This window comes from Poecilia reticulata, linkage group LG16, assembly GCF_000633615.1.
Source record: "Poecilia reticulata strain Guanapo linkage group LG16, Guppy_female_1.0+MT, whole genome shotgun sequence".
Lineage (NCBI taxonomy): Eukaryota > Metazoa > Chordata > Actinopteri > Cyprinodontiformes > Poeciliidae > Poecilia > Poecilia reticulata.
The window spans coordinates 392584-408533 of NC_024346.1; the positions used below are offsets into that span (position 1 = coordinate 392584).

The 15950-nt window shown below is 44.8% G+C and overlaps 1 protein-coding gene across 1 annotated transcript in view; it reads left to right on the forward strand.

Moving 5' to 3' along the window:
* Positions 1–15950, forward strand: part of col6a4a (collagen, type VI, alpha 4a) — a 58163-nt gene that overhangs the window by 8948 nt on the left and 33265 nt on the right. The window contains exons 3-10 of the mRNA XM_008430656.1: positions 5520–5624; positions 8578–9186; positions 9905–10492; positions 10790–11359; positions 11560–12180; positions 12274–12834; positions 12990–13547; positions 14029–14607. Of these exons, the coding sequence (XP_008428878.1) occupies positions 5549–5624; positions 8578–9186; positions 9905–10492; positions 10790–11359; positions 11560–12180; positions 12274–12834; positions 12990–13547; positions 14029–14607 (4162 nt within the window). The 5' untranslated portion in view covers positions 5520–5548. The remainder of the gene's footprint in view (positions 1–5519; positions 5625–8577; positions 9187–9904; positions 10493–10789; positions 11360–11559; positions 12181–12273; positions 12835–12989; positions 13548–14028; positions 14608–15950) is intronic.

A 15950-nucleotide genomic window follows, 5' to 3' on the forward strand; every position in this document is an offset into this window, starting at 1 on the left:
AGGGGTGGTTGACCCCATGGTTGACCCCGTTACCAGGGGTGGTTGACCCCATGGTTGACCCCGTTACCAGGGGTGGTTGACCCCTCTACTAGGGGTGGTTGATTCGTGCCGATGGTGCTGCCGTCTCTCTCCTTCCCGTCCGTCTGGCCTCCATCTTCCTGCTGCAGCTGAAAGGGTTAATGTGAAGATTTTCGCTGCTCTGGAAAACCTGCAGCGACTGTTTGGAGCAGATTCGGGAATCTGAATGTCATCTGTAAATGTGTCGCCTTTGGTGCGACGGATGGGCAGCAGAGCACACAGTAATGATCAGATGCAGCTTCTCCGCAGGCGTCGCTCAGGAATAGCAAAAGGGGCAGGTGCTCAGGCCCTCACAGCCCCCCCCTCTGCACGTGCCTGGCCCAGATGAAAACTGAACTGCCTGACGGGCCGGCACCTCCGGCGATGTGTGACACACATCACTTCCTGTGGTTGCGAGCTGATTCCTGTGACTGCGACAGATTTACGGTTGTTTCTGCGAGCTGCGGTTCCTGCGTGGCGTCGCTCTGACCCCTGACCCGAGAGGAGGAAACGCTGCTGGGAAACGGCGTGAAGCAACCAGGAGACGCGGCTCTGAAACGGTTCAGTCTGACTTTAATTAACTCATTTGAACATCTGCGTCCAATGAGGTCATCGACTCATTTCATGAAAAATTATGTCAGTGTCATGAAATAAATCAAGATCCTGGTTCAACCACAAACCAAAGATAAATCATGAAACTGGATCAATGTGGAAATTTTCTTCATAATGATAAACAATATAATCAGTATAATTTTAAAATGCCTTTTTTAAAGCAGAATTTTCTTATTTTGTTTTAATTAAGAAAGATTTACTGACAACTGAGGCAACAACTGGGTTAAAGTTTCTGTTTTTTAAACCATCATCTGTCACAGTCCTGCGGTGTGTTTTTGTTTTCGTCGTTGGGCTTCATGTTCTGTAGGTCTTGCCATATGCTGTTCATTTCCACGTCCTCATTAGTGTTTAAATGGTGTTGCCATATACAGCTAATTCCTTTGTTCTCTGCTCCGGAGTTTTCTTCTTTGTGTGTTTGGGTTTGGTTCTCTTTATCTGTGTTGTTTTTGTCTCCATGTTTCTTCTGTGTTGATTAGTTGGGGCCTGCCACAGCAATGCATAGGGAGAGCAGTCACTGCCTCCAGGCATTGCATGGCAGGCCCCAATCATGGCAGGCCCCAATAGGGAGAGCAGTCACTGCCTCCAGGCATTGCATGGCAGGCCCCAANAGCAGTCACTGCCTCCAGGCATTGCATGGCAGGCCCCAATCATGGCAGGCCCCAATAGGGAGAGCAGTCACTGCCTCCAGGCATGCATGGCAGGCCCCAACTGTTCTACACCCAACTATTCTTTTTGTTTCTTCCGTCACCGTTAATGCGGCCTGAACCGCTGCGTGCTCCCCCACAAAAATGGTATCAAAACGTTCAGCTTGATGCCGAGAAGGCAGCTGTTACTTTTAGTGGGATTCTGAGTTAAAATGACGACATAAATTAAGAGAAACGAGAAAATTTGAGGCTGAGTGTCTCACAGAATCACTAATCTTTCTCTCTGAAACACACACACAGGACTGTGGATTTCTGACTCCTAAACTCTTTTTAACTCCCCCTCACAGGCACAAATATCACCTTATTGGTCTGAAAGTCGGTCGTGACATAGATGCACACGCCTGCTCCCGTAAAATGTTTTCAACATTTCTCTAGGGCTTGTGGTTTTTTGTCAGGGTCCCTGAGACTGACGCTGGGTGTCTCCCAAGTATAGAAACTCTGTCTCCACAGCCAGCCCAGTGCGGATAATTGGTTACCATAGCAACGGGCCAGAGAGAGGCAGTGAGTAGTCTCACAAAAAGGCGCAGAGGCAGGTCTCGCAATGCATTGTGGGAAGAATACATATTTCCTGTGACTATTCATATTTTGTTTAGATAAAATTATTATTTCTCTGAATTTTTGAGTGTGAATTAAAATCCTTAGTATGAAAGATTTAGAGAAATAAACAATGATCGTCTCTATGTTTTTTATTTTGGACCGTGAGTGAGAACTAGATGTGCGAAGCTAATAGTCGTCAGTCTCGGACTGAAGCTCTTTAAACATTCTGCCAGTTTACTGTTGCAGTGAACCAGATCAGCCATAGAAGTATGGAGATGGATCTGGCAAGAGCTTCAGTCATTGGACGCTGTTGAACCATGTAAAGCTTATTAGTGTTGTATGTTTATGCTCCCTATTCATTTCAGCTGTAAAGAGCAGTCCATTTGTGCAAACTTTAGCTAAATTGTTTGGTTCAAGCCGACGGGCACACTTAGGAAGGCCCCGTAAAATTTCTGCAGGAATTTTCTGGCTTCCTTCCTGTTCCTCTGCTCCGCTCAGCGCTAACGGCAAAGCTAGCTGCGCTTACTTAAAACACTGAGCATAAACAATGGCCATGTGAAAACCAAGACATTATACCAACATGTTATTTGGTGGTAGCTAATGCTAAAGCGCTAAAGCAACAGTAACAGGTATCTCTTGTTAACAGGTCTGTCTTGACAGTATGACGAGATTTTCCAGTATAAAGGACTAATAATGATGCCTAGTAGAAGCTAATGCTAGTATGCTAACTTCAACCCTGTTACCCGCCTTGTTTCAGTGACACACGTCTTATATCGCCAAGTTTACAAAAGTAAATCTGTGCTTTAGAATTTTTGGGGAAAAATTAGCTTAGGGGATGCTAATGGCACTAAGTGTTTTCAAAGTTATCAAAAACATTACAGCACTAAACAACAATCAGCAACACTATTAGCACATTAGCGGATTAGCACCCACCACTGTTGCCACTTCATTTCCTGGTCCCTTCGTGACAGCTTGGAGGTTTTTGGATTGTTTTCTTCATTAAAACTCCTAATTTTACATCCTGCCTTCATTTGGGTCCAAACAAAGCGAGCGTGCTAGGAGAGGAGGCAGCAGGATGATGGGACTCATGGCGTGGGCTGAGTACTTGTGACCCCGTTGAGTCTTTGTGCACTCAATGGAACGTCGTGTTGGGATTTCTGCTTCATATTCTTCATCTTTTATTTCTGAGCTCTTGTTGCTTGAGGGCTGCCCTAGTAAAAAAAAAAGTATACTTTAGTATATTTTAACATTCTTTAGCATACTTTGATTGATGTACTTAAACTGTGCTATTTTGGAACAACTTTTTTTGTGCTTAGTATATTTTAATAGTATTTAAATAATATTAATTTACAATTTTTTGTATACTTAAACATACTTTTTGGAACAACTTCAAGTAGTACTTTGCATACTTTTTTATGTACTATTCAAGAGCTTGATTAGTATACTTTGAGTTTACCAATTCTGTCATAGAATTATAATAAAATATACTTTAAGTATATTTTAAATATACTGCTAATATAGTAATGTATTTAAATTGCACTTTTATTTTTTATTTACTGCTATTGCTAATAAAGTTCAATTTTAATTACTCATAAGTCTTTTTTATTCCTACTTTCCTATTTTGTACATTACATGCATAACTACACTACAATTACATGGAAAGATTAATTACATAAGATGTTCAAGGTAATTCAAATATTTTGTTTTATTACCGACATTTTGAAATTGTCCAATTTTACTCACAACTTTATGAACTTTAAATTACCAGTTGACAAGTCAGAAGTGAACACAATGAACATGAACATTTAAGTGTGACTGAAAAGCTAATTAATTACTTTAAAGAACAAAAATAAAAACTTATAATTCAAAAACAGATCATTAAAATAACAGAACATTTTAATGTGAACATCTCATTTCTATTTTTTTTCATGAAGTGTTCGTTGTTACATTTGTGACGGATAGCTAGGCGCATATAGAGCAGCAGAACAGAACAAAAACATTTTCATCAATACTGACTATGTTACACTATCTGGCAATGAACCAAAAAACATGTTGCATTTTGTATTTCAACAATATATATATATATATATATATATATATATATATACATACACTGCTCAAAAAAATAAAGGGAACACTTAAACAACACAATATATGATTTACTTGGAGTTATATTGTGTTGTTTAAGTGTTCCCTTTATTTTTTTGAGCAGTGTATATAAATTATTTAAGTGACATTATATTAGAGTAAATGTTTAATTACCACTGATTGGTGCATGTGTTAGTAATGTAATTCAATGCCAACAAATAAACCTGCCATTCTCTGACTGGGTGTTGATTGTTGAGCCTGGTCACCAACTTTAGCCTGCAATATTGACAAAAAAAGCAAAAATACAACAGTTTAATCATTTTAAATAGAAATTAATATTGTTAGAGATGACAATGAACAAAAATGTAAAAAATAAGATTATTTATGAAACCAACGTAAGCTATCTATAATTACTGCACTGTTTACAATTAAGCTATAATTAATAAGCTAACTCACCACCAGCTAGCAACACGTTAGCAGCCTTCGTCCCTTCGGCTTCTTTCGTGACCCACATTTCATTTCCATCGTTTGTTGTCCCAATATTATGCGAGTAAAAATGGCGAATTTGAACAGCGTCTGTTATCCTAGCGTCAAGGCTTTTCTTCTTTTTATAGCGTTTTTTAAAAAAATGAGAGTGTGCAATACCGCCACCATCTGGTCTGGAGTGTGAACTGCAGCTACTGCCGTTGTCTTATAGATCTTGCATCATACGTCTGAAGATGGATTGGGTAAAATCAGCTTCCGTGTTTTAGTTAAAACACTGAAAACAACAGATCATATCGGGAGAGATGTAAAACACCTGCTACATTCAGAGTTGAGGACAAATATTGGTTTTGTTGTAGCCCCTCTGTCACTAAAGTGTAAATGTTGGATATTTTGAGGCGTGAACAGATTAGTTACTTTGTTAAACAACATTACATCAGGATTATCATTTTTTATTCTTTGCCATTTTAACAAAAGTAGTAAAAGATTATTAAAGCACCTAAAAACTCAAACTTTATTAGCCTAAAGTATACACTGAGATGTCATTTAAAACATACTGAAATTAATTATCTAAAGCGTTAAGTGAATTTTAAAGAATTATATTTTGATCATATATTTTAAAATATACACAAAATATCTTTGACAGATATTTTAAATATACTTCAGCAAGTGTATATTTACACTTGGGCAAATACATATTTTGTTCACTTAAAGTATACTTTTTATATATATTTCTTAAAAGTGTATTTTGGTACAATTATATTTAAGTGCGTTTAAAGTTATAATTTAGAATTTGGTACAAGTATACTTTTAGTATACTTCATATATATTTATGAGTAGTACACTTAATACTTGGTATACTTAAAATGTACTTTCACAAATGTAAGTATGTTTGAAATATACTAAAGTACTTTTTTTCCACCTGACTTCACTTCTGGTTCTGGTTCTGGTTTCCCACCGCCCAGCTGGACCTCCCTCCCCCTTCCAGATGTTGTGCAGATGGCGCCTGTTCATCTCCAACTTGTCTGTTTGTTTCAGGAAGAGAAGAACCTGAGGGCAGAACCATCATGGAGGGAGGCCGGAGTCTGCTGCTGTGCCTCATCGTGGCGGCGTGTTTCCATGGCAACGCCGCCCAGACGACAGGTGGGTGCGATGATGCTGCTCTGCTTCACGTGCACACACTCCCACGCTTCACTTGTAACATCTGTAGGAGAGATTAACTCAGCCTGAGCTGCATGTCTCTGCTCCACCCTCACGCTGCCCTCCAGCACAGCAGGGCTTCCCCTTCAGCTGCAGGACACTAACTGGGGCTAGCTGGTGTAGCGCTGAGCAGTCAGTATGTAGAGCCCCGTCTGAGGAATCCTCCAGCCAGGAGTAGCAGAGGAAACGACCTGACATGTTAGGATTTGAGCCACAGACGGTTCTGCTTTGGATCTGCTTGGTTCTTCAGTGAGCCGTCGCCTTTTCACGGTTCAGGATTTACAGAGAGCGTGACACCGGATGGATACTTCCAAAGAGCACATCGAAGATACAAAGTGCTCTATGGCACTAATGCTAAAGCGCTATGCCAACGTGGTACTTATTGGAGGCTGTGGCTAAAGTGCTAAATTCAACCACGTCAATAACCATGAAGTGTCACTGGTTATGTTTCCATCCAACTGTCATTTGAATTTCCGTCCATCCAACAAACTTGGAAAATGTTGCGAAAAACAAATACGAATTAGCCATTTTTGTTTCCATGTAACCTTTGCAGAGCTTAATTTTGCCAGATGATGGCGCTGTAAAACAGAAGGTACGGGTGGCGAGCTAGCATGAACCACACAAGTGGAGGGAGTCCTCCAAGCTGGAGGTTTGCACTTTAACAAGTTTCCAAGCTTTGTGTCTCTGGTAAGGCACAGACTCACCGGTGGATGGGAGAGTTTGCTGCGTCAGAACATATTTAGAAAACGTTAACACGTTGTCAGAAAAGGGAAAATCAACCATAGAACTTAGGACATCTTTTCCAAAAAGTTTCCATCTACCTTTTCTAATGCAAATGTTAAAACACCGCTGATGGAAGCACAGTGTAGTGTAGCACCCTCTACAGGACAGCGTGGTTAGTGCTTTAGGAACTGAGACCTGCTTTCAGTTTGATGCTGAGTTTTGCTAACTGTTGCTGATTTAGCGTGACCTAGCGGTGTGGCAGTTCCRTTTCCTGTCTTCACGTTCTCCACCTGTGATCCAGTTTTAAATCTGCTGACGACCTGCTGCAGCAAACAGGAAGGGGCGGGACAGACCGCTGTCAGTCTCTTACCTTATTTGGAAATGGGATCATTGCACTCCGGAAGTGAAGGAGGCGCTATTTCCTATTTTATCAGCAGTCTCCCGTTTTGGAGGTGGAAATTTTTATTTGACTCTAAAACAATAAAATAAAACTAATTAATAGAATCACAATATCAACAATTTGTGCATCAAGTAAACACTTAGCATGCTACAGGTTAATGTTATCATTTAATTTGGCTCAGAATAATTATTGCACTGTCAGTGAATGACGTCTAATAGATGTTCTATTTTAACCAGAGGAACACAGTGACACCTTCATGAGCTCAAACTGATAAATAAAGAGGATGGATGCTCTAGTTTAGACAGAGATGCTTTTGGTTTTACCATCATTTACCTACTATTTCTCCTGCTATTCCAAATATTCTTAAAAGTTTGTCTGTTAGTCAGCAGCTCATGTGACCAAACCAGCCGAGGAGATGAAAAGCTGAAGCACTCAACAGTTAAAACTTGAGATGAGTTAAAACTTAAGTTACATTTTTAAGTTTTAACATTTTAACTCATTGTTAAAATGTTAACATTACTTAACTAGAGGTAATGTTAGCCAATGTTACCACTAGCTAACTAGAGGTTTTGCATGAGTTGCACTTGTTAGGTTAGGGGTTAGGGTAGGGTAGGGTTAGGATCACTGGGTCTTATTAAAAGATAAAGTGACGTTTTTTAAAAATGTAGCCAGTGTTTTCAGCAAAATTGAACTGACTGTCCTGGAATAATCCAAGGTATTTAAAACTTTCCATAGTTTCAACAGGTTGGCCAACGAGTGAAACTGGAACCACTTTCAGGTTTTGTTTATGTCATTTAATTAGCTCTACTTCCTTAAGAAAATGAAAAGGTTTGATGTGAGGGATTTTATCTTTTGCGGTTCCAGTAATGCCAGAATTAATAATAAATAATAAAGAATTTTTTTATTCTGATTTAGTAATATATTTATATTAGTTGTGTTACCACCACCACGCCACTAGAGGCAGTAGCAGGCTCGAAAAGATGCTAAAAAGGAGCAGATTTAGAAGTACACAGAAAGCTACGGAAATTGTTAAAAGCTGTGAGCTGCGCTGAAGTAAATAAATGACAGAAGTTCAAATACATGCTGAGAGAGAAACTCCTTCCTACAGATGAAGATATATCACCGATTTCAAAAGAAAATTAAAACGGGAGACTGCTGATAAAAAAGGAAATAGCGCCCCCTTCACTTCCGGAGTGCAATGGTCCCATTTCCAAATAAGGTGTGAGACTGACAGCGGTCCGTCCCGCCCGCAGGACGTCAGAAGATTTAAAACTGGATCACAGGTGGAGAACGTGAAGACAGGAAACGGAACTGCTACATAAACAGACTTCAAAATAAGAGCATGAGTAACTTAATTTAACTGAAAATTCACAAAACAGCTAAGTAAGTTAACGCTGTAGCATTTATCTGTAAAAATAAATTTGGGGGTAGCTAAGTATGCTAAATGTTTTCAAAGTTATCAAAAAGATCTAATTAGCTCTGCTAATAGCACATTAGCCAAGCCGATTTCCACGGTGCGTATTAATATGAAGCGTTTTTAGAGGAGCTCTAGGATTGGCTGTGATCTCTATCCCTGCTGCTGCCGTCCAGAAACCTTCCAGAACCGGACCGAATCAGGAATCACGCTACTTATTTTCCTTTCGCTCAACATGATCAGCTCACCACCTGTACCCTGAAATCACGCTACGCTTCCTCACCTGCGGCCAGAGGTCCGGTCCGGTCCGGTTCTGTTAGATTCTGTCAGCGCTCTCCTTGACCTCCGCCCTCCCTCAGTCTGCACCCAAGAGGCCGTAGCTGACCTGGTCTTCCTGGTGGACGGCTCATGGAGCATCGGCACCAAGAACTTCGATCAGATCCGTCAGTTTCTCTACACGCTGGTCAACAGCTTCGACGTCAGTCCCGATCACGTTCGGGTCGGCCTGGTCCAGTACAGCTCCATGCCGCGTACCGAGTTCCAGCTCAACACCTTCCAGGACAAGAAGGAGATCCTGGAGTACATCAAGAGCCTACCGTACTCGGGGGGCGAAACCAACACTGGGAAGGGCCTGGACTTCCTGCTGAACAGGCACTTTGTGGAGTCAGCTGGGAGCCGCGTGGCGCAGAGTGTGCCGCAGATCGCCGTGATCATCACCGACGGCAAATCACAGGACGAGGTGGAGCGCCATGCGGAGAGGCTGAGGAACAAGGGGATCATTCTGTACGCCATCGGCATCAAGGACGCAGACGCAGATGAGCTGAAGCAGATAGCTAACCAGCCGCACAGTCAGCACGTCCACAGCGTGTCGGACTTCTCCGCTCTGCAGGGCATTTCCCAGAACATCGCCCAGACGCTCTGCACCACCGTGGAGGAGGCCAAGAGACAAGTCCAGCAGATGTCTCAAGGTAAAGACCGGTCTGGTCGCACATCCAGAGCTCTGATCTGGAAAGCTGTGATTGGTCCGTTTCCTTTAGGATAAACCCAGTTTGGTCCCTGGGGGCCACAAGCTGATCGTCGAGGTCCTGAGATCCTAATCAAAGCTCTGGGAAGATATTCGCTAAAAACAGACAGATTAAATCACTCTCGCTTTGAGCAGGGTGACAGTGGATAGGAACAAACCCTTTAACAGGAGGAAAACTTCAGGAGACCCAAAAACAATATAGGCAACAATCTATCGCAACTTTTTTCCACACAGAATCATTGAGCTAGGAGTTTCTACAGGAAAGTAGGCAGGTTGTTAGGATGTCAGTAAATACAAAAAACTCCAGAGGTGTTTCAGAATAACCTGATCCAGTCAGAGGAAAGTTTAGGCCTAATCCAGAAAGTATTCAGGGTGTCTGTCTGAGTAAACGAGAAGCTCGTTCAACAGGAGAGGAGCCAGAAAACTAAAGGATCTGCCTCCGCGAACCCTGCTGAGTAACATTTTACTGATGAATAGACGGCAGATCATCGAATGGTGAGTTCTGCAACTCGGCTCTGGGAAACGCCTGATTAAATAATCTCTCTTCAGAACAGAAACCTTTGAGGTTTGTAGGATGTTTCTCTTCCAAACACTCAGAGCTCAGAAACACTCGGACCAGAACCAGTTTTTGCAGTGTTTAACTTTCTTCTTCTTCTTTGCAGAATGTGCCATAGCCAACATGGCCGACATCGTCTTTCTGGTCGATGGCTCTTCCAGCATTGGCATCCCCAGCTTTCAGCAAGTTCGGTTGTTTCTCCAAAGCGTTGTCTCCGGTCTTGACATCGGCCCAGACAAAGTCCGGGTCGGCCTGGCTCAGTACAGCACCAACCCTCACAAAGAGTTTCTGTTGAAGGAGCACCTGGACGCTCCGTCTCTGATGACTGCAATACAGAAATTTCCCTACCGGACCGGAGGGACGAATACCGGCAAGGCCATAGACTTTCTGATGTCGGAGTACTTCACGGAGGAGGCAGGCAGCCGAGCGAGTCAGAGAGTGCCTCAGATCGCCGTAATCATCACTGACGGAGACTCGTCAGACGACGTGACGAACCCGGCCCAGCGACTGCGAGAACAGGGGGTCATCATCTTCGCCATCGGGGTGGGAAAGGCCAATCTGGAGGAGCTGGAGAACATCGCTAACCGGCCATCACAGCGCTTCCTGTTCACCATCGACAGCTACGAGGCCCTGCAGAGGCTGACGGGGGGTCTGCTGCAAACCGTCTGTGTCTCCATGGAGGACCAACGACAAGGTGAGAGCTGCAGGGCCTCCAAAGTCCCTCAGTAGTTCTTTCCATGGTGCTTTTGGATTTAAAGCAGACGTCAGTGTCAGATTTTCTTGCTGTCTGGTGTTTCACATTGTAGCTGGTCTTAGAAGCAGGATGTGCTGAGTTCTGCTTCCTGTGATGCTCGAGGTCAACGTTTGGTCTCAAGAACAGCATCAGCTTAGAGACTTTCTTATTCCCAGTCTAGAGTTGGCTGCTGGTTGAGTTGGACCAGTTCAGCACGTCTGACCTCCAGAACTCATTCAGTGTTGTTCCTTCTTTCAGCTTTGGCAGAGAAGTTTGCAGACATCTTCTTCCTGGTGGACGGCGGTATGACACAAATTCAGTTCCAGCAGGTCAGAACGATCCTCACCCGCCTGGCCAATCAGGTTAACTTTGGAGCATCTGCCTATCGCCTGGGCTTGGCCCAGTATAGTGAACAAGTGAAGGTGGAGTTTCTCCTCAACCAGCACCAAACCAGAGAGCAGATCCAGGCTGCAGTGAAGAGCTTCCAATATCTCCGACTTCCACCTGCTGCAAAACGAAACCTGGGCGCCGCCTTGATCTACGCCAGCGCCAACTTTTTCACCAAGGAGGCGGGAAGCCGAGCAGATCAAGGCTACAGACAGTTCCTGGTTGTTATCAGCGGGAATGACTCCAGTGATCATGTGTTTTTCGGATCCCGTCAAATCCAGTCAGAAGCCRTCACTGTGGTGGGGATGAGCCTCGGAGCGTCCATGGAGGAGCTGCGCGTTGTTGCCACTGGACAGCATGTCTACCAGGTCAACACCACCACTGTTCCTCTGCTCAGACGCATCTTTGAGACTGAGGAACCCGAGACGTCTCTGACTCAAGGTTAGTTCCACTTAACTTTAATTGTAGCCTGACTACCTGCTGCTACAGCTCATCCACTCAAGATGAGCACTGCTCCGACGTTGGCATCAGTAAATTTGATCAGCGCATTTACAAACGATCTGCTTTTTAAGCACTTACGGATAACTTTAAGCACATCATCCCAAGCTGGGTGTTTGACATTATTTCTGATTTTTCTGCAGATTGCAGAGCTGCCAAACTGGCCGATATCGTGTTCATCGTGGACGAGTCGGGAAGCATCACCGTCCAAAACTTCCAGCTGGTCCGTTCCTTCCTGTACTCGATCATCAGCGGCCTGGAAATCGATCCAAACAGAGTCCGAGTGGGGATCGTGTTGTACAACGAGGAACCCACAGCGCAGGTCTACCTCAACACATTCAAGCAGAAAACCGAACTACTGAACTTCGTCAAAATCCTGCCTTACCGTGGAGGTGGTACAAGCACCGGGGCTGCCCTGAACTTCACGCGGGAGAACGTCTTCATCACAGAGCAAGGGAGCAGGAAGGATAAAGGTGTGGAGCAGGTGGCTGTAGTGATCACCGATGGAGAGTCTCAGGACAACGTGAGCCAGGCAGCAGCTGAGCTTCGGCGTGCCGGAGTCACCATTTACTCCGTGGGAGTCCAAAATGCCAATGAGGAGGAGCTGAGGCAGATAGCCTCCCACCCTCCACAGAAACACGTCTTCGTGGTGGACAGCTTCGCCAGACTGAAATCACTGGAACAGTACCTGCAGAAAACTCTGTGCTACAACATCATCCGCCAGGCGGTGTCAGTCAGCGCAAGAAGATCCGGCATCAGAGAAGGTCTGCAACAGAAACAACCTACAGATATTTGCACTTTGACCAGCTTTCACTAACCTACTGGGAACAAATGTCCTGTTTGTGTTTCCTTCACAGGCTGCGTCCAAACAGATGAAGCTGACATCTTCTTCCTCATCGACCACTCAGGAAGTATTTACCCGTCTGATTTTCAAGACATGAAGACGTTCATCCTTGAGTTTATCAACATCTTCCGTATTGGACCACAACATATCCGCATAGGAGTCGCAAAATATGCAGATTTGCCAGAACTGGAATTTGATCTGACGACCCATTCGGATCAGGAGACGCTGAAGAAAGCGGTGGAGGAGATCGGACAGGTGGGAGGCGGCACAATGACTGGGAAAGCTCTGGAGTTTATGGGTCCGCTCTTTAAAAGAGCCACGGTGACCCGCGGTCACAAAGTTCCTGCGTACCTGGTGGTCATCACTGATGGAGAGTCTGCGGATGAGGTCAAGGCTCCTGCAGAGGCTCTGAGGGCGCAGGGCGTGATCACCTACGCCATCGGGGTGAAGGACGCTGTTGAGAGAGAACTGGAAGAGATTTCTGGCAACCCAAAGAGGATGTTCTTCGTTAACAATTTTGATGCTCTCAATCCAATCAAGGACGACATCATCACTGACATCTGCACCAGAGACGGTAAGCGTACTGCTTTATTCGGGAGGATCGGTGGAAAGTAGACATCCTTCAGAAAAGTTTGGAGAATGTTTAGTAAAAGTTTGTAGATGGATTTCAGAGGTACGATGAACATTTTTAAGGTTTCTCATCCCATGTCTGTGTCCATTTGTCTACAGTTTGTAAAGATGTACCAGGTGACCTGCTGTTCCTCATCGACAGCTCTGGAAGTATTCACCCAGACGACTACAACAAAATGAAGGACTTCATGAAATCTGTCATCAGAACGTCTTTGGTTGGCAGGAATGAGGTTCACGTTGGTGTGATGCAGTTCAGCAGCAGCCAGAAGCCCGAGTTCTCCCTCATTGACCACTTCACCAAAAATGACATGATAGTGGCCGTTGACGGCATGACGCAGATGGGCGGAGGAACGAAGACCGGCGCAGCCATCTCAGCGGTGTCCCAGCTCTTCGATCCAGCCAGCGGAGGACGCCCAGACCTGCCGCAGAGGCTGGTGGTGATCACTGATGGCGAGGCTCAAGACGACGTCAAAGCTCCTGCTGAGGAACTGAGGGCCAAGGGAGTTGTGGTCTACGCCATTGGAGTGATGGAGGCCAACACCACCCAGCTGCTGGAGGTCAGCGGCTCTGCAGAGAGGATCTACGCTGAGAGGGACTTCGATGCTCTGAAGGATCTGGAGAGACAGCTGTCCCTGGATCTGTGTGATCCAGAGAGAGGTCAGAAAGTGTGATGTTTCCAGGCTATGAAAGGTGTTTGTTTATTTTCCTTATTGTAGCTTCTGTCTCCAGTCGAGTGGACTTGAGGTTGAAGTCCACTTTACTGGTTGGAGCCATGCAGAGGTTAACCTGCCGGCGGGTCATTGTCTTTCTACATCCTTCAGTGAGCTTCAGGTCACAGATGATGCCTGAGGCATCCCCAGACCATCATACTACCACCACCGTGTCTGACTGTAGCTATGTGATGTTCTGGTTCTGAGATGCCGTTAGTCTTACACCAGAGCCCCACAGAACATTTTAAGGATAGTGACAGTAACTTTCTGAGGTTTTCTAGCCTACTTCCTGTTGTCAGAAAGGTTCTATTTAGATGATTTCTGGGCATCAACTGTGAAACTGAATCATAAAATGGGTTGATTCATGATTGCCACATAGGGCAAGATTGCTTTTGCTCTTCTGACCGGCTTTCACTTTTCACTTCCAGACTGCAAGAAGACGGAACAGGCAGACATCATCTTCCTGGTGGACGGCTCCACCAGCATCACCCTGGACAAGTTCAGAAGCATGCAGAAGTTCATGCAGTCCATGGTGAACCAAACCATGGTGGGCAAAGACCTGACTCGCTTTGGCGTCATCCTCTACTCCACCAACCCCAAGTCTGTCTTCACCCTGAGTCAGTACGGCACCAGACAAGAGGTTTTTAAGGCCATAACAGCCCTGAGGTCCCCGCTGGGAGACACCTTCACTGGACGGGCCCTGAAGTATTCGTTGCAGTTCTTCGGTGCTGAGCATGGGGGGCGGGCGGAGCTGAAGGTGCCTCAGATCCTCATGGTGATCACGGACGGAGACGCTACCGACCGCTACAGCCTGGTTGAGCCGTCTGTGGCGCTCATGAACGCAGGAGTCAACGTGTTCAGCATCGGGGTGGAAGGAGCCAACGTGACCCAGCTGGAGATCATGGCTGGTAACGATCAGTCCAAGGTTTTCTACGTGGACAACTTCAAAGCCCTGGAAAGCCTCCACAAGAACATCAGCCAGGTGCTCTGCAACTCTACCAAGCCAGGTGAGACGGTCCCTTTCATCCGACGATACAGCAAGAACCCGAGCTGCAGTGGGAGCACGCTCCAGCTAACGTGCTAATAGCTTGATTCAGCTTCAGTTTAATCAAGTGCGGCATCTGTGTTGAAGTTTTGTTTTTCAATGGTCAAGGATTCAAGTAGTTACACGTCTTAGGTTTTATTTTGAAGTCCTTTCAGTTCTGCTTCCTATTGATATACATTTACACAAATGAACGGACGCAAGGAGTATTACTGACACGAACACATTAAAGAAGAACGGCACAGTTAGGCGTGTAGTAGCAGTTTTGACCCTGTGGAGGGCGATATACTTTGTTGTAGCACATGTTGTGTCATTGTGGATATTCAACAAACATGTAAAGCCCCGTGTCCAATATAAGAGTTTCATGAACATTTCGGTTACGCAGCATAGAGAAACTCAAACTATATTTTCAGTAATTACCGATCTTCATATCGGCATTGATATTTGATATCAGGTTCGGGCGTTTGTAGCGGATTGACAGTCATGATCGGGGTCAGGATGAGGAGTCTGATTCTGACCCAGTTGGCTTCCTGTAGGCGGGAACAGTCTGATGCGTCTGGAGTTCAGACCAATCAGCTGTGAGTCGCTGGTCTGAGCCGATCCTCCGATGGACGAGCCGATGTGGCGAGTCGGTCAGACGAGGATCTGCAGTCTGTTGGAAACCAGCTCTTAAACGGCCGGCGGTCCGATAACGGGCACTGAGCCGGGCAGCTGCTGCTCTGCTGGACGTCCAACACGCCAACGGCTCCACATGACATCTGAGGCTTTGACGTGATGCGACATGTTGGGGCCTTTTATTGTGCTCATCTTGTCTGATCACCCAGTGGACATGTCCCACAATGCACTGAGTAATTAACTCACCAAGTGATGCTCACTGACAGCAGGTTGGATTAAATATTATACACAGATCAAGAGAAATATTAGTTTTGAACAATAAAATGTTCATTTACTGTCATTAGCTCCACATGGCAACAATATCTGACATGAGGTGTTTATACTGTTGTTCCCACGATGGGTTAACATATAAGGAAAACTACTATATATGGTTAGCGCTTTAGCGTTAGCTACCACTAATACTGGTATCATGCTTATTAATAGATTATTTACTAGGTTGATATGGTGCTTCAGCATTAGCTTCCTCTACATACTGTGTTTGTATAGCGTTTAGCATTAGCATCAGCTAAATACCGCATTGATATAGTGCTTTAGCATAAGCTTCCATTAACTACTATGTTAGTAGAGCACTTTAGTGTTGGACAATTAGCCTTGTAGTTAGCGGTGGCACCACTGCTGGGATCACTGAACTCT